General features: G+C 33.7%; 2 protein-coding genes across 3 annotated transcripts in view; both read left to right on the top strand.

Annotated features, from left to right (window-relative positions):
* Nucleotides 1-10,691, top strand: part of Ten-m (teneurin transmembrane protein Ten-m) — a 175,220-nt gene extending 164,529 nt beyond the window's left edge. The window contains exons 11-17 of one of the 2 annotated variants that reach the window (XM_070649069.1): nucleotides 841-867; nucleotides 2,471-2,600; nucleotides 2,664-3,563; nucleotides 4,694-7,672; nucleotides 8,111-8,376; nucleotides 8,477-9,050; nucleotides 9,681-10,691. In XM_070649069.1, coding sequence (XP_070505170.1) covers nucleotides 841-867; nucleotides 2,471-2,600; nucleotides 2,664-3,563; nucleotides 4,694-7,672; nucleotides 8,111-8,376; nucleotides 8,477-9,050; nucleotides 9,681-10,367 — 5,563 coding nt within the window. In that variant the 3' untranslated portion in view covers nucleotides 10,368-10,691. The remainder of the gene's footprint in view (nucleotides 1-840; nucleotides 868-2,470; nucleotides 2,601-2,663; nucleotides 3,564-4,693; nucleotides 7,673-8,110; nucleotides 8,377-8,476; nucleotides 9,051-9,680) is intronic. The other variant, XM_070649070.1, reaches the window with a different exon arrangement.
* A 6,680-nt stretch (nucleotides 10,692-17,371) lies between these two features.
* On the top strand, nucleotides 17,372-19,924 carry LOC139097276 (TGF-beta-activated kinase 1 and MAP3K7-binding protein 1-like). The gene is made up of 2 exons (XM_070649068.1): nucleotides 17,372-17,626; nucleotides 18,708-19,924. The coding sequence occupies exons 1-2, from the start codon at nucleotides 17,454-17,456 to the stop codon at nucleotides 19,870-19,872; spliced, it is 1,338 nt and encodes a 445-aa protein (XP_070505169.1). The 5' UTR covers nucleotides 17,372-17,453; the 3' UTR covers nucleotides 19,873-19,924.
* Nucleotides 19,925-22,336: the final 2,412 nt, after the last annotated feature.

The following is a 22,336-nucleotide window of genomic DNA, read 5'->3' as shown; positions in this document are numbered from 1 at the left end:
CACGAAGAAGACTAGAATTTTGTATAGAGCCCAGTCGAGTAGAGTCAACTGTTCCCTACAAAATCCGTGAAGACAATGAGGTCTGTCTAAACACATCCCGGACGGTATACGGCATATAAATGACGACAAATCTGGTCTTAAGCTAAAGAGTCTCTAATCCTAAAGTAGATTCAGCGTAATCTAGCCTTATGTCAGGGTCAAGTAGTCAAATCGGTCTGAAACCGGATCTAAGGGCACTTATGCACCGTGTGATTTCCTGAGTATCTTATTGTTAGTTATAATGAAGTCATAAATAGTAAAATGGTGCGGAATTGATCAATCACCAACACTTTACCCGTAATGCTTTGTACTTTCCGAACGTTACCCAGAGTGGGGGGGGGGGAGTAGGGTGTAATGGCCTTAATAAGGGAGCAGGCCTATTATGGTTTCATCACTCTTTTAAGAGAAGGTTGAATGAGTTTTTGGTGGATTGGGGGATTTAACGGTGGATTGGGGCTGGATTGGTGTGGGTTGTGACTGTAGTGGTGTGAATGGTGGCTGAGGATGAATGAGTGCAGATGGGGGTAATCGATACAATTTTAAAGCTTTGTTCTCAGCAAAATGACACAAGTTTCTAAAAAAATGCTATAAATTAGTAAAACATCCACTAAGCTACATGCTACAATTTAGAAAATTCTCTAACATCCCCCATAACTAACCCTATATTAACCCCATATAGACTTAATAATCAGAAAAAAACTAAAATTCGTTGTCAAAATTCTAACAAAAGATTCTTACTTACCCTTATTTCTATACTCGCTACTAACCTTCTCTAACCCACACATAAATGACAATGTGCAGCGTATTTTGGACACATTTTAATGCAAGGTAAGGGCTAGTGGACAATCAAAAGTCACGACCATTTTACCCAAAAAAAAAAAAAAACAACTTTTTTGCATGATTTTTTTTTATGATTTTTTTTCACATATTTTTTTATGTTATTTATGTAGTCTCAAGTCATGTAATTTTTATTAATAGAACTAACTAACAACTTAATATGAATTTATGAAGCTTTTTGTGATGTGTAATTTTGTATAAATTTATTTTTAATGATTTTTATTCTCTTTACAATTTGTACAAGAAATGAATTATGAAGAAAAAAATATTGTGTGTGACCAAAAATAGGAACGGATGAAAAATTGTTTACAAATTCGTCCTTTTTGGATATGATGATGAAAATACTTTTTTTTGAATTGTTTTAATAATCATGATTTTGATAATTAATTTCTTTTGCAGGGGGTGGTAAGTCGAATAGCATAAATTGGTTGATTTATTCGAAATCTGGCGTCAGCTTGATGTTTGGTATCAGATTTTGGATCGATTAACCGATTTGTCCTATTTAAAAAAAGCTTGGTGGAAAATTGATACTTTTTGTGAAGATTAACTCTTTGATGAACTTATCTAAGGATTGATATTTTACCAGAGGTCAATGTCAAAACCAACATAGATGCTCTATGGAAAAATCGATTCGACCCAAATAAAAATCAATTAGACTTCAAGATCTACTCAATATTATAATTATCACAGAATGAAATACTTACCTTTACTGGTCGTTTAGAGAAATTGTGACTCGTGGCTCACACTTCGCAATTTCTAATACAAAAAGTAATATTATCACAATCAACAGCGTTATTTTAAGCGTTCTTTGTCCACCTACGTTAGCTATTACAATCTACAAAGTTAGACTTGAAATCCTTATTCAACGAAGCTGAAGCTTGTTGCCAACCCATCAAAGTTCCCTTCAATTCGATTAAGAATGATAGTCTTCCTGTAGATTTGTTACAGTCATACTTAGTTCCAACGAATGAGATATAAATCAAAAAACCTAATTCTGTTTGAATTCTGTTCATTTCTTTATATATGTTAAACTCGGATGTGGTAAATTGGAAATCTAAGCATTTCTATCTTTATTGTAGAGCTACCAACCTTTAGGTAGGGTTATTTGGTTTTAATCTATTTTTATGAATTCTTCGCTATCTCAATTTTGAGATTAGAACAAGTTAATGTCCAAAAGTTTCCTGATTTCCTCATTCAAATAAATAATATCTTCAGAAATTGTCTAATTCCATTTATGTATATTACAATAACAAACAAGCAGCATGATCAGCTGCTCAATGCATCATTACGTCCCCGTCTTGACATTAGAAGTCCAAATATCGTCTAATATTCTCATTCAATCTTAACTCTGACGTATCTAAAAAATCAATTCACACGCCAAAAAAAGTATTAAAATTTTGACTACCAACAAGCCACCCCTCTGACATTTTCAACTTCTTACCTCCTTTTTTTTTTGTCAATTCCAAAACAATAATTTTTTTTGATTCTTTTTCTTATACATATTTTTCCTTAATTTCCCAAAAACATTTACTGAATAAGAACCTCCAAAAAATAACATTTTTTTTTTTCCTTTTTTTATTGCAAACTCATGCAGCCGTTCAGCTGTTGTTCGCGGACGTGTTGTTACAAAAATGGGTATGGGCTTAATGGGTGTTCGAGTGTCAACAACAATATCACGTGAAGGATTCACAATAACGCGTGACGATGGATGGTTTGACTTGATGGTAAGTATTGATGAATTTGTAGCCACAAATGCCTGATTAATTTGCCAATTTTCCATCATCTAGATCAACGGCGGAGGTGCTGTAAAGATTCTATTCGGTCGTCAGCCATTCCGTCCACAAGAGCGCATCGTAAACGTTCCATGGAATGAAGTCATTGTCCTTGACATTGTCACAATGTCTGTTGATGATGAAAAGTCACCGTCAAGATTCCCACAGCCATGCATCAGCCACGATTACGACAGCATCAAGCCAATTGTTCTAGCAACATGGAAGCATGGCTTTCAAGGATCAGCACCAACAAAATCAGCAATCCTGGCTGAATCACAAGTCGTACAAGAGTCAATTACAATTCCAGGCACAAGTCTTAACCTGATTTATCATTCATCAAAGGTTGCTGGATATTTAAGCACAATTGAGCTACAGCTGACACCCGAAAAGGTTCCATCGACTCTCTATCGTGTCCATCTTAAGATAACAATTGAAGGAATTCTATTCGAAAAAGTCTTTGAAGCTGATCCATTAATTAAATTTACATACAGTTGGAACCGACTTAATATCTATAAACAAAAGGTTTATGGCATCACAACAGCTATGGTCCGGGTTGGGTATCAATATAGTGACTGTAGTTCAATCATATGGGATATACAGACAACAAAGTTAAGCGGACATGATATGTCAATATCACAAATTGGTGGATGGAATTTGGACATACATCATCGTTATAATTTCCATGAAGGCATCATACAAATGGGTGACGGTACAAACATTTATTTACGTCAAAAGCCACGTATGATTGAGACAATTATGGGCGATGGACATCAGAGAATTTTAAATTGTGTTGAATGTGATGGACAGGCCATTAAGCAACGATTACTGGCACCAGTAGCATTGGCTGCCGCATCTGATGGTTCCGTATATGTTGGTGACTTTAACTATATAAGGAAAATATCAACGGATGGAATGGTAAGTTATGGTGCTATACTGCATCAAATTTATTCATTAATTAATGTCATTAATTTTTGGCTGTTCCTTGCCATTTTTGTGAAAGCGCGGTTTTCACGGATGGAAATGAATTAGTTCAGTCATTAAAGCTTTATTATTTATCGATTGAGCTTGTGTGCTTGACTCGGGGAGGGTTTCATTGTGCTTTATTAATTGCGCTTATGTTGTGCTTTGTATGTTCGGGGAAGTAGATTGTCGCAATAGTGAAATAATTCGCAATAATTTGTCAAAATTATAAATCTGGAATGGGGAATTTAGTGAGTTTGGATATTTAGGTGGGAGGAATAACTTGAGCGCAGTTTTCTGGGGGCTACTTACTCCAACAGTGATGATGATGATGCATGATTCGGTACAATAGCTTAGAACAGATTTGAAGGGTTCGGTACAGCTTGGTAAGGTTCTGAACAGGTTTTGTACATTTCGGTAATGTTCGGTAATGTTCGTTAATGTCTCGGTGCAGTTCGGTGAAGTTCGGAAAAGCTCGGTTAGGTTCGGAATAGGTTCGGCCCAGTTTGGTTAGGTTCGGTCCAGCTCGAAAAGGTTCGGCATAGTTCGGAACAGTTCGGTATAGTTCGTTAAATTTTGGAAAAGTTCGATAAGGTTCAGTACAGCTCGGTAAGGTTCAGTACAGCTCGGTAAAGTTCAGTACAGCTCGGTAAGGTTCGGTTCAGCTCGGTAATGTTCAGTACAGCTCGGTAAGGTTCGGTACAGCTCGGTAAGGTTCAGTACAGCTCGGTAAGGTTCAGTAAAGCTCGGTAAGGTTTAGTACAGCTCAGTAAGGTTCGGTACAGCTCGGTTAGGTTCAGTACAGCTCGGTAAGGTTCAGTACAGCTCGGTTAGGCTCGGTACATTTCGGAACAGCTCGGTTCAGCTCAGAAACTTTAGATACAGTTTGGGTTACGTTCGGCAGAGTTCAATGAGGCTCGGTACATTTCGGGACAGTTTGGTTCTGCTTGATATTTTGGGACAGTTTGGCAAGATTCAGCAAAGTTCATTAGTACATATTCCAGAAATTAATCAGCACTAACTTTAATATCTCAACAATTTCTCCTAACACTCCCTAAATTTTCTCTCAATTCACATCATTTTAGGTCCGTACCCTAGTCAAACTCAACGCAACCCGAGTCTCATATCGTTATCACATGGCAATCTCTCCGCTCGACGGCACCATCTACATCTCAGATCCAGAATCCCATCAAATTATTCGTGTCATGAGACAAAATGACTTTAGTGATCCGGAAAGGAACTGGGAAGTTTTTGTTGGATCTGGTGAACGTTGCTTGCCGGGAGATGAGGCACATTGTGGCGATGGATCAGCTGCACGTGAAGCTAAACTTGCATATCCAAAAGGTATTGCTGTGGCACATGATGGTACTTTATACTTTGCTGATGGAACTAATATTCGTATGGTTGATCGTGATGGAATTATCAGCACAATAATTGGATCTCATGTCCATAAGTCTCATTGGAAGCCAGTGTCATGTGAAGGAACACTTAAAATGGAGGAAGTGCTCCTCAGATGGCCAACAGAAGTTGCTATAAATCCACTAAATGGCGCTTTACATTTCCTTGATGATCGTGTCGTGATGATGATGACACCTGACGGTAGATTAAGAGTTGTTGCTGGACGTCCATTACACTGTCCAGCGACAGCAAGTGATGACTTTACAATGGCTGTTCATGCAACATTAGTCATGCCACAATCAATTGCATTTGCACCAAGCGGTGATCTTTACATTGCGGAATCAGATTCACAGAGGATTAACAGAATCAGGGTCGTGTCAACTGACGGACGTATCAGCCTTTATGCTGGTGCTGAGTCAAAATGCAACTGCCTTGAACGTGGCTGTGACTGCTTCACATCTGATCATCATTTGGCAACAGCTGCAAAGTTTAATACAATTTCAGCATTGACAGTCACGCCTGACAGCAATGTCTACATCGCTGATCAAGCAAATTATCGAGTACGGTCAATAACATCACAGATTCCAGCTAGTTCCTCCCGAGAATATGAAATTTACAATCCAGAGACACATGAAGTTTACATCTTCAATAGATTTGGACAGCATACAGCTACTAAGAATGTCCTGACTGGTGAAACTTATGTGACATTCTCATATAATGTCAATACATCCAATGGAAAGCTATCAATTGTCACCGATGCTGTTGGTAATCGTGTCTACTTCCTTCGTGACTATTCAGCACAGATTCAATACATTGAGAACTCAAAGGGACAAAAATGCTCATTGAAGCTCAGTCCAAGGTACAAAATGCTTCACGAATTCAGAACACCTGACAACTTTACCATCACATATGACTACTATGGTGGATCTGGACTACTCAAGTCACGACTTGACACAACTGGACGTTCCTTATTTTATAATTATGATGAATTTGGACGTTGTACAAATGTTGTGACACCAACTGGTAAGGTTATATCCCTTAATTTTGACTTGAATGACAAGGGTGCAGTCATTGAGATCCTTGAGAATGCTGAGAAGGAACGAACCTTAATGGTCCAGACAAATCAACTTGTTGAGCACATTGGTGAGACAATTGAACGGCTGATGATTGAAAATTCAGGTGGAACTATCAAAATAGCACCTTATAATGTTGCCGTGTCTGTTGAGACAGCGCCGCATGCTATTCTGTCTGAAATTGATCCACTTGTTGGTGAGACATATCCAGTTCCGGCAAAACAAAAGACTGAACTTAAGAATGAGCTTGTTAATCGTTTTGAATGGAGATATATGCTGAAGAAGGTACAGAGTATGGGACAGAGACAAAAGTCACAGCCTGTCCTTAAGAAGCTTAGAATCAACGGCGAGCCAATCCTCTACATCGAGTATGACAAAGACAATCAACTAGTTACTGTCGGTTCCGATGACAAATCCAACTCCAGACTCCTCATCGTCCAATACGATAAAGGCTTACGTCCAACTGCCTTCCGTCCACAATCTGGTGACTATGCACATGTTGAAATTGAATACGATCGTTATGGACGTATTGGTAAGTGGACATGGGGTGACTTGAAGGAATCATACATTTACGATGGTGGACGACTAAGTGAGATCAAGTATGCTGATGATACATCCCTGCTGTTTACATTTAAGGATGCAACCAGCATGTATCCATTAAAAATAACAACACCAAGACGATCTGACTACTTGCTGCAATATGATGAGTCCGGTGCACTTCAGAGTCTTACGACACCACGTGGTCATATCCATACCTTCTCGTTGCAGACATCCTTTGGATTTATGAAGTATCAATATCACTCGCCGACACAAAGACATCCATTTGAGTTGCAATATGACGACGAAGGTAACTTGCTGGCTAAAATTTTGCCACATCAAAGTGGAAAGGTTGTTTATGTCTATGACTTGAATGGACGACTAGAGACGATACTTGCTGGATTGTCACAGACACATTATACATATCAGGAAGGTACTGGACTGCTTAAGCAGGTTGAGGTTAAGGAACCAGGCTTTGAATTGAGACGTGAGTTTAGATATCATACAGGACTGCTTAAGGATGAGAAAATCAAGTTTAGTTCCAAAGGAACAATTACAGCAAGTCACTATAAGTATCAATATGACAGTCAGGCACGAGTCAGTGCCATTGAGATGTCACTGGATGGCAAAGACTTACCAATGCTTAGATTTAAATTCCATCAAAATCATGGAACTTTATTGAATGTCTCGGACCTTAAAATATCCAGGAACATCAACCGTACAGTCATTGAGGATGTATCCAAGAATTACTTTACAATTACAGACTATGATGAACATGGACGTGTCAAGTCAGTCCTCATTAATATTAAGTCTGTTGATGCATTCAGACTGGAACTTGAACATGATTCAAGGAATCGAATTAAGACACATAAAGTCACAATTGGAAGGCAACCGTCAATGGACAAGATTAATTACAATGCTGATGGACATGTGATGGAAGTTGCTGGTACAAATAACTGGAAGTACTTGTATGATGAAAATGGTAATGTTGTTGGTATTATGGAACAAGGTGATAAGACCAATTTCGGATATGATCCTGCTGATCGTGTTATTCAGGTGAGTTGAGATGGACATAACCTCAAAAGTTGACATAACCTCAAAAAATTGACATAATCTAAAAATTTGACATGACCTCAAAAATTTGACATAACCTCAAAAATTTGACATAACCTCAAAATATTGACATAACCTAAAAAAATTTAACATAACCTCAAAAAATTTGACATAACCTCCAAATTTGACATAACCTTAAAATTTGGCATAACCTCAAAAATTTGACATAACCTCAAAATATTGACATAACCTAAAAAAATTGAACATAACCTCAAAAAATTTGACATAACCTCCAAATTTGACATAACCTTAAAATTTGGCATAACCTCAAAAATTTGCATAACCTCAAAATATTGAACCTAACCTCAAAAACTTAAACTTAACCTCAAAAACTCAAACCTAACCTCAAAATTCCCCATCTTTCTCTGCCCTCAAATCCAGGTTGGCGACGTTGAGTTCAACACATACGACTCTCGTGGCTACGTCACACGCCGTGGTGAGCAGAAGTATCGCTACAACAATCGCGGACAACTAATACACGCCCTAGAACGCGATAAGTTCCAGACATGGTACTGCTATGATGACTTGGATCGTATGGTCATGTGGTATGATGACAAAGGAAATGTCACGCAGTTCTTCTACGCAAATCTAATGAATAGAAATCTAGTCACACATATGCATCAACCGAAGAGTGGAAGGACATTTAGGTATGTATATACAGGGTCATCCATGGGTGTGGAGCTACCCACCACTACCCTAGGTGCAACCATTACCAATACCCAGAACTAACATTTGCTTCAATTTTAGATTCATCTACGATGATCGATCAAACCTCATCGCTGTTGAGACTTCTGACCAAAGATTCTATGTAGCAACTGACCAAAATGGCTCACCACTTGCCTACTTTGATGTCAATGCCAATGTTGTCAAGCAAATTCGTCGTACGCCATTTGGTAAAATCATCAAGGATACAAATCCAGAGTTCTATGTCCCAATTGGCTTCCATGGTGGTCTTATGGATCCAAATACGAATCTCGTCTATATAAATTCAAGACTTTATGATCCAACGGTTGGACAATGGATGACGCCGGATTGGGAGAGACTTGCAAACAATATGGTTCTACCGACTGATGTATTTACATACAGATTCCGTAATAATGATCCAATTAATGGATGGAGAGGACAGGAACATGATCAGCAGTCAATTGGACTCATGTCTGATATCAATTCATGGATGAAGATGTTAGGATTTGATATTAATAGAATGCAAGGATCAAAATATGTCAACAGTGTGCTACACAAACCTGAATTTAGAATTAAATCACAACAATTGTCACCAGAATTTGGTGCTATATCTGGATTGAGGAGTATTATTGATAAGGTGAGTTTTTGGGAGGATTCTGGATTTTTCATCCAGAGGGACACCCTACGGATAGACTCTATTTGATCCAGAGGGACACCCTACGGATAGATTCTATTTGATCCAGAGAGACACCCTACGGATAGATTCTATTTGATCCAGAGGGACACCCTACGGATAGATTCTATTTGATCCAGAGGGACACCCTACGGATAGATTCTATTCGCATCCAGAGGGACACCCTACGGATAGATTCTATTTGATCCAGAGGGACACCCTACGGATAGATTCTATTTGATCCAGAGGGACACCCTACGGATAGATTCTATTTGATCCAGAGGGACACCCTACGGATAGATTCTATTTGATCCAGAGGGACACCCTACGGATAGATTCTATTTGATCCAGAGGGACACCCTACGGATAGATTCTATTTGATCCAGAGGGACACCCTACGGATAGATTCTATTTGATCCAGAGGGACACCCTACGGATAGATTCTATTTGATCCAGAGGGACACCCTACGGATAGATTCTATTTGATCCAGAGGGTCACCCTACGGATAGATTCTATTTGATCCAGAGGGACACCTTCCGGATAGATTCCTAACATAGATGATTAATCAAATGTATTTCCATTTCCATTTTTAGATCGACGAATCATTCTCAAATGTCGAAATTGTTCCACGTTCCCTTCTATTTGACTACATTCCAATCACACAACCACGTATTGCATATCGTCGCGGTATCTTTGGCGAAGGAGTTCTCTTCTCACGCGTCGACAATCGTGCACTCGTCTCAGTCATTGACAGTTCAAATAGTGTCGTACAGGATGTCGTATCGTCTGTCTTTAACAATTCATTCTTCCTTGATCTTCATTTCAATATTCACAGTCAGGATGTGTTCTATTTTGTGAAGGATAACATCATGAAGTTACGCGATGATACGGAGGAATTAAGACGTCTTGGTGGCATGTTTAATGTGACAACACATGACATTAATGATCATGGTACGGAAAATGGTAAAGAATTGAGACTGCATGGTAGTGATGCTATTGTTATTATCAAGTATGGCGTTGATCCAACCACGGAAAGGAGGAGAATCCTTAAACATGCACATAAGCGTGCTGTTGATCGTGCATGGGAGAATGAGAAGCAAATTATAGCAAGTGGTGCTGATGGTAGTGTGAGTTGGACGGAAGATGAGAAGGAGGAACTGCTTCAAAATGGTGAAGTTGAGCACTATGATGGTGTCGATATTCATAGTATCCATAAATATCCACAATTAGCTGACGATCCTTCCAATGTTGTCTTCCAACGTAGCTCAAAGACACACTGACGACGGGGTAATAGTGATACTGAGGGTATCGTTAAAAGTAAGGGTAAACGACAACGACAAAATCAACATCAGCAACAACAGTAAAAGCGCAAGTAGAAATTAACAAATTTAATGAAACTTAAAAGAATTAATTAATTAAATTGTCCCACCATATGAGAAGAATTATCAAGCATTAACCTATAGTTTTGGGGTAAATAATGTTGTGAATTTGGTTTTGAGGGTGGATGTGGTGATGATTATTAAGTTCGAATTTTTAACTTTCGAAGTTCGATTTTTTTACTTTCGAAATTCGAATTTTTTACTTTCGAAATTCCAATTTTTTACATTCGAAATTCCAATTTTTAACTTTCGAAAATCGAATTTTTAACTTTCGAAAATCGAATTTTTAACTTTCGAAAATCGAATTTTTAACTTTCGAAATTCGAATTTTTAACTTTCGAAATTTGAATTTTTAACTTTCGAATTTCGAATATTTAACTTTCGAAAATCGAATTTTTAACTTTCGAAATTCGAATTTTTTACTTTCGAAATTCGAATTTTTAACTTTCGAAATTCGAATTTTTTACTTTCGAAATTCGAATTTTTCGAAAATAATCATCACTTCTATTTTCAAAATCAAACTGAATTTAACACAAAATTGATAATTTTTTAAGAGGTAAAAAAAGTTAAAAAAAAATTAATTAATACATTACAATTGATGGACTGAATTTTTTTAAATAAAAACAAATTCATTAAAACAATTTGACACAAATAAATAATGAAAAAAACCACACATAATACACAAATGAGCATAAATAACAATGTAATGAGGAAAAAATTATCAAAAAAACATTAAAAAAAAGTAAATATTTTTATAAGAAGTCGATAAAAAATGGCGAAATTTTCCTGATTTTTCTTTTGTTTTTCGATAAAAAAAAAGTTTCAAAAATGAGGGAAAAATTTATTTGAATTTTACAGTAAATTTACTGATTTACTGCTTCGATGGCAATGATAAATGGGATATTTTTGAGTAGTTTTATTGAGCTAGTCGAACTTTTTTTAATAAATTGAGAGATTTTGTAAAAAATTATTGAAATTAAGACACATGATGACTCTCTATTAATGAGGATGGGAAATAAGAATTGAAGATTTAACTTTCGAAATTCGAAATTCGAAATTAAAAAAAATTCGAAATTCAAAAGTGAAAATTCGAATTTCGAAAGTTAAAAATTCAAAATTACAAGTTGAAATTTGAAATTGAAAAATTCGAATTTGGAAAGTTAAAAATTCGAATTTCGAAAGTGAAAAAATTTGAATTTCGAAAGTTAAAAATTCGAAATTCAAAATTTAATTTTCCCATCAAATCTATAATTTTATTTGATTTTTTTGTAAACGTGCCATGTAAATATTAAAAAAAATATAAAATTTAAAATTCATTGATTACGGCTTAACACGACGGCAATTTAGAATGATGTAGAAAATTTTAAAAATTAAAAAAATTAAAAATCCTTAAAAAATAAGGATAAAATTAAAATCAGACAGAAAAATTGTGTCCAGATAAGTAAGTTGTATAGAAATTTTTAGAATAATAAAATAAGAAGAAAAAAAATGAACTTTTGTATAAAAAAAAAATTTAAAAAATTTAGTGGCAGATATAGAATCACAGAGTTGATTGATAGATGCTTTAAAGTTTAGGGCCTAAGTCGATGATCGGAAAAATGATGAATTTTTCCACGCAATATCTTCCACATTTTTTTTCATTTATAATTGTCACAATTTTTTAGTTCCTTTTTTGGCTTCTCAGTAACTCATAGAGCTTAATCGCATCTTCTAGTGCATCCATACAAATTTTGCATTCATCCAAAATCTCAAATTTTCTCTACAAAAAAAACAATGAAGAATTTTTAAAAAAATAATTAAGAAATAATAATCATGTCATAAGCCATAAAACCATATATTTCAATCTCATTCATTATAGACATCCAGTCAATAATTAAGACATTAAAGAATCAATGGAAATAAAAGGATGTAGAATAGTTTGAATGAGTTGGATTAGGGGTGGGGATGGTGTGCTGTTCTTGGTGGGGCTTAGTTTGAGCCTAGGTGTGAAATCGGATTCTCATCCAGAGGGACACCCTCCGGATTGTTCCTATTTTTGGAACCAATATTGATCTCATCCAGAGGGTCACCCTCCGGATAGTTCCTATTTTTGGAACCAAAATTGTTCTCATCCAGAGGGTCACCCTCCGGATAGTTCCTATTTTTGGAACCAAAATTGTTCTCATCCAGAGGGACACCCTCCGGATACTTCCTATTTTTGGAACCAATATTGTTCTCATCCAGAGGGACACCCTCCGGATAATTCCTATTTCTGGAACCAATATTGTTCTCATCCAGAGGGACACCCTATCTAGAGCATTATCCAAAACCCCATCAAAAATCAGCACCCTTAACCCCATCCTAATTCCACCTCATAGTTTGTAGACCCCACGAAATATTTTAAAATCACATGAAAACTAGTAACAGAAAAACAGTGAGCATTCATGTCTTTCCTTTTAACAGGGTAATCTCTATCTCTTTCGCTCTTTAGCTCTCCTTACCTTAAGATACCTTTCTCTCTCTCAATCAAAACACAGATTTAGACAATTGCTTAAGAATCAAGATTAAGTAATTTAAAATATTTGAAAAATTTGAAACTTAACTGAATGTGTGGGATTAATAGACATGATATTGTGGTGTTGTGGTTAGTATGGATGTGATGATGTTCATAGTGAGCATGGCATCATGGTACCTTATTGTCTGTTAGGGTGGTTGATGTTGTTATCTGAATATTAATGTATGTTGAGGATGATTAGGACGTTAATAGTAAAAGTCGGTTAAGCGATCCAAAATCCATTAACAGACCTGCGTGACCCTTGCGTGATTCCAGATTCGGTTTGAAATGCACAGTCAATCCGGATTTTGGTTCGATTAACCGATTTGTACTGCTTAGTAGGATTCAATAAACCCGAATTCATGTTATTGTTGGATTAAATACCAAAATAATCACATTTAGATCAAAATTAATATCAAATTTGATTGATCAACTCCACATCCCTAGGTCAGAACAAGACATTACCTAGTACCATCCTGTTCCGCATCCTCAACAGCAATCATCGTGGAATTGATGGCAAATCATCAATATGAAGTAGATATGTCTCCTAAACTCGATATTGACTCATTTTAAAACAGAAAATCTGCAAAATTCCAATAATAGTCAAATGACAACATCAACTCCATATACCCAAGATAAAGTAAAAAAAAAAGATAAAAATCGAATTTTGAACAAAGAAAAATCAACTCAAAATCTGCAAAAAAATACAAATAAATGACAAAAAAAAAACAGTATTTTTTATGAATTTTCTCCATTTTTTTTTATTGAAAAAAAAAAATCTGTAAATAAAATCAAAGAAATAATTTTGTCATAAAAAAAAATAAACCACTGGTTAAGGTTAACGAGCATAAAATTGCAATAAAATTAAGTTTTACCAATAAATGTGACAGATGAAAGTGTAGAATAGAAATGAAAATAAATAAGTCGTCGAAAATCTAGAACAGAATGAAGCATTAAGCATTTTTATAGTGAATCAATATACAAACAACAACAAATGTCCATGTAGAAATGAAGCTGAATTAAATCCATAGAAATTATCCCCTAAAAAAATGAAAGAAAATATCGTTAAAGTTTGTAAGGAGTTTTTGTAAAGTTTATTGGAGTGATGTGGATGGGGGTTGGATGGGTATTTGGATTAGGAATGGCTATAAAGCAATTGTGGTCAACCGATTTACACCTGGAAGTATTGGGAAATCCCATAAACAACTGGAAGTATTGGAAAATTCCATAAACATAAGTAAAAAAGCTATTTACACCAGGAAGTTTATGGAAATGCCATAAGCAAAAGTACAACCTGTTTACACCTGGAAGTTTATGGAAATGCCATAAACACCTGGAAGTATTGGAAAATTCCATAAAATAAGTAAACAACCTATTTACACCTGGAAGTATTGGGAAATGTCATAAAGAAAAGTAGATAGCCCATTTAAACCTGGAAGTTTATGAATGTATGTTGCCATATAGTCACAAATTCCAGCTTATGGGGTCCATTCACATGTTACGTAACACATGTTTTAACACATGTTTTGAATCCCCACCCTATAATAGCGTTACGTAATGTGTGAATAGTCCCCTAAATTCATGAATACAGTTCCGTACTCAATCCCCATAAATATCACCAAGAATAAAGCGCATGAATTATTTTTTAAGAAGCTTTTCTATCGCTTTCTGTCTATTTTTCTACCACTTTTCACTTTTCTGTCCCTATCTAATTATCAGCAATACTCAAAAAAAAGAAAATTATTTGCATTTATTAAAGAATTCGGAGAAATTTAAATGAATTTCAAAATAATGGAAGTGGACTCTGTGTTATGGGTTGACACTTCCTTTTATTTTCAATGTGAAAATAATTAAAATATGGTGGAAAATTGAATTTGTAAAAAAAGAAGTTAAGAATTAACGTAGAAATAGCTTTTGATTGGTTTTTGTTAATTTTTAATTAAAAATTGATATTTTATAAAAAATTTAAATTTTTTAAATTTTATAAAAGTTTTTAAAACAATTTATGATTTATAATTTCTTTTTAAATTCAAAAATAATTTTTTTTAAACCAAAATTTAAATTTTTTTTTCAAGAATTTTAAAAATTAAAAAAAAAATTTAATTTAAAAAAAATCTAAATTGAACTTTCAAAGTTTTTTCAAAATTGTCAAATTTTTGAATTTTTAAATATTTGAAATTTAAATTTTTAAATTTTCAAATTTTAATATTTTTAAAATTTTGGAAGTTTAAAATTTAATACCTTTTTTTTTAAATTTTCAAATTTTTTTAAATTCAAAAAAAAATTTAAATTTTTTAAAACTTTAAAATTTTTTCTAGTTTTTAAATTATAAACTTTTAAATTTTTAGTTTTAAATTTTCAATTTTTAAAAATTTCTAAAAAAAAATTTTTTTTTTAATTTATAAAAAAATTTAATTTTTAATTTAAAAAAAATTTTAATTTTTAATTTAAAAAAATTTTAATTTTTAATTTAAAAAAATTTTAATTTAAAAAAAATTTATTTTTAATTTACAAAAATTTTTAAATCATAAATTGTTTCAAAAATGTTTAAAAAATTAAAAAAATTTAAAATTATTGGAAAATGTTTTTAAATTAAAAATTAAAATTTTTAAAAACTGTCAATTTTTTATTAAAAATTCAAAAAGCTAAACAAAAGCTAATTCTACGATAGCTCCTAACTTTATTAAATTATAATTTTAAACTTCCCTTAAAAAAACTTAAAAAAAGAATCTAAAAATGATCGAATAGAACTATTAAAATTGACTATACTATGACGCAAGCAATATTAATTAAAAAAAGTAAAATAATTGAAAAAAATCTATTATTAAAATGTGAAATAATTTAAAATGTATAAATAATCATCAAATTGTTTAAAATTTTGTTAAAAAAAATCGTCGAATGGGAAAATAAAAATAATTTTAAAAATAATTCAAAAATTTCAAAATTTCTGTTGCGCTTTTACCATTCGTCTGTGATTTAAGTTTTGATTTATTTCAAAAAAAAAAAAAATATTCAAAAAATGAAAACAAAAAAAATTCAAAAAAAAGTTGTAATTAATAATTTTAAAAATTTAAGAAAAATTTGTGAAATAAAAAAAAATCAAATTTGAATTTTTTTGTTCTAAAAAAAGCAAAAAAAAAATTGTAATTAAAAAAATTTTGAAAAGTAAAAAATTTGTAAATTAAAAAATTTAATTTAAGAACAAAAAAAAGTAAAAATTGTGGTGAAAAAAAAAATTACTTTTTGATATCAAAGATGAAAAAAAAATGTTCATTTGATGATTGCATTGTAGTCCATAAAAAAATAATTATAATTATTATAATAAAAAAACAAAAAAAAAATATTTGTAATCATTAAAATTACATGACGCAAAATGAGAAAAAATGTCATGAAAAGTGAGAAATCTACAACTTATTTTAGCAATGGAAAAAAAAAACATAAAAATTGAAATTAAAAAACAAAAAATTGTAAATATAGAAAAACAAGAAATGAAAAATAAAAAGAAATAAAAATTTAAAATTGTTTTGTTATTTTAAATAATTTTGCATTTTTCAGGATTAATTTTGAAGCATTTCTGTAATTTTGCAAATTAGCCTAGTTTGAGATTTTTCAGGGACAAGATCAGTTCAACAGGAAAAGACTAATTTTCAGGGACACGATCAGTTTAAAAAGATAAGATTAATTTTCAGGGACACGATCAGTTCAAGAGTATGAGACTAGTTTTCAGGGACACGACCAGTTCAACAGGACACTACTAATTTTCAGGGATACGATGAGTTAAACAGGATAAGACTAATTTTCAGGGACACGATCAGTTCAAGAGGATGAGACAAATTTTCAGGGACACGATCATTTCAACAGAATAAAACTAATTTTCAGAGACACGATCAGTTCAAGAGAATAAGACTAGTTTTCAGGGACACGATCAGTTCAAATAGACACGATTAGTTTTGATAAAATTCAATAAGTTTTTAGGGACATAATCAATTCGTAGGAGTTCAATCAGTGTTTAAGGACACGATCAGTTCAAAAGGACATGTCAAGTTTTGGGGATATGATCAGTTTTAGGAATAAGAATAGATTTTAGAAACATTTCTAGCACAACTGAACTAAATTATTTTTCAGGAACATAATCAGTTCCAAGGGATACGATTAGTATCAATGGACACGATCAGTTAAAACAGAATACAATTAGTTTCAAAGGACACGAGCAAAAAGGACAAGATTCATTCACAGGATATGATTAGTTCATATGAAAACACTAACTACCTAAAAGCACAGCCAATCTCATTATATCACCCAAAAAAATAAATCCACAACTAACATTAACGGCCACAAAAATTTCAAATTTCCCTTTCCAGGGGCTTTCAACTTCCTCAATTACTCACAAATCAAAACAATAACATTGAAATCGCAAAATTTGTTGAATAAAAAAAAAAAATATTAAAAAAAAAATGAATAACGAAAAGTTTCAAGACGTTTTAAGGAACTGGACAGACGACTTACCGATCTGTCCACTGACTGGATGTGGTAGTGTCATAAATCAAATGTATTCTAAAGACGGTCGAATGAAAGAAATGCACATAAATTATGAAAAAAAGTGTTATTGTTCATATGATACGGAAAAGTAAGTTGAGAATTGATAATTGGGTATTGGGTGTTGGATATTGGACAGTGTTGGGTATAGGCATTGGTTGGGTTTAGGGTTTGGGTTGGGTATAGGGTTTGTGATGATTATTGGATTTGGGTTGGGGATTGATGAGTTTGGGTTGAGTATTCGGATTGTGCATTGGGTATTTGGATTGAGGGTTGGGTATTGGGTATATGGCACTGAATATACGGAACTGGATATTCGGCACTGGGTTTTCAGCATTGGGTTTTGAGTTTTGGGTATTGAGTATTGGGTATTTGGATAAGTATAGGAATTGAGTATATGGTTGGGGCAAGGTATTGGGTTTAATGCAGAGTTGACAGGACTACAATGTGGAGTCCGGACCCCGAAAGTCCGGATTCCAAATAAAAAGAGGAGTCCGGACTCCAATGTCCTGCCAACTCTGGTTTAATGTTGCGGATTGTGTATGGTGGTGTTGGATATCGGGTTTCGGTGCTAGGAATGGGTATTGGCTCTGAGTATCCTGTATCTGGTATCTGGTATTGGGTATTGATTTAGATTAAATCTTGGACTTGAGTTGGTATTAAGTTTGATTTAGAAATAACATTGTGTTTGGTATTGATGGTATTTGGTATTAAGGTATTGAGTACTAGAGTATTGGGCACTAGGGTATTGGGTATTGGGTATTGAGTATTAAGTATTGAATTTGGGGTTGAGTATAGTTGTTGAATTGGCTGTTGTGTTGCGATTGTCCATTGGGTTGAATTGGGTATTGGGGCTTTGGGTATTGGGTTTATTGAGTATTGGGGTATTAAGGTATTGGATACTCTGTATTGGGTATTGGGTATTGGATATTGGGGTATTAAGGTATTGGGTATTGGGTATTTGACATGGATTTGGTGTTCCGCATTGGGATTGGATTGTGTATTTGCTTTGGATTGGATATTGTACATTGGGAATCTCGTTGGATATTGGACATTGGGTTGGATATCAGCTTTAAGTAAGGTATTGATTTTGGACTGGGCATTGGGTTGGCATGGCTACTTTGATGCAAACCAAAAAATCACTAAACATCCACAATCCTTCTCGTTGCCAGCTTCCTCTACTCCATCTGTTCAGGAATCAACGGTGCCAATATCAGTGACTTTGCCTTATCCAGAATGACAGCTGACATACTTCTTGGTGGTCAACTTAATCAAGTTGGTAAGCCAGATGAGGAAATTAAGGAGCTATTAAGGCAGACTTTTATATCAGCTGAAAAAGGCTACAACACAACAATTGACAATTTATTGGCAACAAAGCAGCAGCTACAATATCAAATTTTAGACTTGAGTCAATACGAAATATCCCAAAAGTATCAGGATGTCCTTAATCGATTGAATGTGATCACTAAGGAACTGTCAATTGGATCGTCAGTCTTGATTGCATTAATAACGAATAAGAAGCTATTCATCGCCAACTTGGGTGTATGTCGTGCCTTAATAGTCAAGAATGATAGCCGAAATGAGGATGTATTGCGTGTCATTCAAGTCACTGTCGACCACAATTTACTTAATGAGGATGAATATGTCCGACTGTGTAATTTAGGACTTGACATTTCATCGTTACAGTCATCACTGCCAACAACAAGATGTATTGGAAATTATTTAGGTAAAGGTGGATATAAAGACTCGGAATTATTTTCACAGTCATCAGGTGAAGTCATATCCAGCAATCCAGAAATTATTGGACCAATATCACTTGATGATTCCGTTAGGTTCTTGTTGTTGCTGTCCGGTGGACTTTGTAAGGTTTTGTCGCAGCTATTTTCAAATGATTTAAATATCGTTAATAAGGAACTAGTCCAAATTTGTGTCCAACAATTCAACAAACAGAGCACATTAGTCGGTGTAGCACAAAGTGTCACAAATATTCTAGCACAGCTTCATCACGATCTGTACATGAAGTCTAAAGTTAATGGTATTGATTGTTCATTTGATTCACGTGAGGATATGACCCTGTTGATACGTAACTTTTCATTTCCAATGCCAAATTCAATTGAAAATAGTAAAAATTCAACAGCATCGTCGACAATATCAGGAAGTCAAATTGGAACAATTACATCATATTCATCCACAAATACGAGTGTTAATTATGGTGTTGGTGAGAAGCAGACGAGACCATATGTGTCATTTAAGGAATATTTTGAGAATGTTGAGATGGCACGTAAGGAGGGTAGATTGCCAAAAAATATTGAATTTGATGATGAACCGCTGGAATGAAGTTTGTGACTCGAAATTATTTTATTAATAAAAATTTTTTAAATATTTTGAACTTAAATTGTTTAATTCTCGGGTTCTTCATCTATTTCAGGCTCTAATCCCAAGTGAATAATTTGACATACTTACTTACTTCATACTTCGCTGGTCGTACAAATCAATTGTGATCCAGGACCTCCCACAGGAGTCACCACAAGCTGGCTCTATCACTGGCTTCCACCTGCCAATTTTACACAATACTTTAATGACATATTTTAGGTTTTTCAGGTACAAGTTAGGGAGCCAATGAGATTCAAATGATGAAGTGGATCCAGTAACATCTAGACACACCATATTAAGACCCTGTTAACATCCTGACACAATATGTCCTTAATATCAAGATCCAGACACATTATGTCCAGATTCAATATGCGTAAATAAATTTTCATGGAAATTTCATTTTAATTTAACGGTTGTTTGAGGTTCAAACTTTAACGGTTTTTTGAATTTTAAATATTCCATGAGAAACATACTTATCTTTGTTTTTTCACATCCAAAAATACTTTAAACAAATAGTACACTTAATATAATTAATAGATGGTATTATTAATGAATGCACAATAAATCATATAAATTGGATTCCAGCTCTATTAATAGTCTAATTCATGTACATTGTGAATATACTTAATTGACTTCGGATTTTTTTCACATTTCAAAAAATATTTAATTAATTATAGCATAATTAAGCAGTTCTGTGTTTTCAAAATGCCTAAATATTGTATTGTCATCGGGAATACATAAGTAGAAAAAATTTGAGCTCAATAGGAGCAACACAAGTGGTCGAAAAATCAATTGCAAGATTTGACGCATACAAACATAGTGACACAAAGACCGTTGAAGGTCAAAATTTGAACTTGGAAGGTTCAAAAGGATGAAGCGTTGCTTCTTCATTATTTGTTTACAAAATAATTTTTTGTGGTAACGTGAAAATTAAATTAAATTATCAAAAAGCAATAAACTAAACAAAAATAGATCATCAGATAAGTTCTTAAGGTCACGAAAAGGATAAACAGGTAGAAGAATATCGAGAAAAAACAGAAATTTGTGTTTTAAGAGTGAAAGTGATTGTGAAAAAATTAATGCATATAAATTAACAGAGATTCAAAACAAATAAATTAACGAATCATTCAAAACATTCAAATATGATTATAATAAGAGAATTATACTCATTAGAATGAGTTTGATCATAAAAATAATAATAATTAAATAATGAAAAGGAAATTTTTCTAATAATTTTTATACAATTTTTTCCAGCATAGTGAAGTAAATTTTTATCAGGATCAACCAGCTGAATTACGAGACTTTTGAATGCACAGGAAATATCACAAGTCGGCTATCAATCAAGAGTATCAACATTATTGAAAAACATTACGCTTGATGGAATCAAAAAGTAACACTCAAGTTGAAACAATACAAGACGTGACAGAAACAACAATAAAACTAATCTTGTGAATATAAATAGAATAGAATGTTCGGGAACCCCTGAATTGAACAATATACAGCATGTAATCTTAATGCTTGACCAGAATACTGACCTTTGTAGCTGGGACATTGAATTCCTGCATCATCTTGAGCACTTCAATCCACGGTAAGTCTACAAACTACTTTTAGGCCTTCTCGGTGAATGTGTAGAAGCCAACTACTTGATTATTTTGTTCTCGTCTTCAATATTATTGATACGAACTTTTGTTGAATTCGCTGATTGGATTTTCCAGATTGGTGTTGCCTTAAAAGTGACTTTGCTAAGCGCAGACTTGATTAGTTTGTATAAGTAAGTATTATTTATTACCAAAAGGTATTTAAATGACAATATAATGAAATCGTATTAGATTATAACAATAGAAAATAGAAAAACAAAGAAAAACATGAATTTATGACATTTTTATGTCTACGTAAATGATTAAAAGAGTACTATAATTACACTTAGTAATGGCGCTTAAAATTGGGTCCAAGTATATGGTTACCACGACTAGGTTTACATCAATGCACATAGATCTAGTGTCGTAGTGATGGTTACACGGAACTAACAAAAAATTTTACGCAAACTTGACTTATGTATGAAAATTTTGACGCGAAAATGAACGAATTGCTGATATCATAGCACTCTAGCTATGCGCTTGCTTAAAAGCACCTTCAATGCAGGTAGAAGTATATAACTTTGTATCTTGATACACTTAATAGTAGCGCATTACACATGACTCCTTGCGAATACAATTTTTATGACTTCAGCGGCTTCATTGGAACATGAGTTCATCTTAAGGTCTGATGATCCAATGAAAGCCACGCGATTCTACTCAATTGGATTTTTCTCTAACTTACTCAATTACTAGGGAACTTTTTCCTGATCAAAAAAGAGAATTGAGAAGATTTTAGAGTAAAAGCTGAAAAGAAAGGCTTAAACATTAATTAAGACTGTAAATTGTGTTAA

The sequence above is a fragment of the Chironomus tepperi genome, unplaced genomic scaffold (genome assembly GCF_022539635.2).
Source record: "Chironomus tepperi strain 1889 unplaced genomic scaffold, CSIRO-AGI_Ctep_v1 contig_419, whole genome shotgun sequence".
NCBI lineage: Eukaryota > Metazoa > Arthropoda > Insecta > Diptera > Chironomidae > Chironomus > Chironomus tepperi.
The sequence above is the reverse complement of the archived record's forward strand: the minus strand, read 5'-3'. Positions and strand labels throughout refer to the sequence as shown.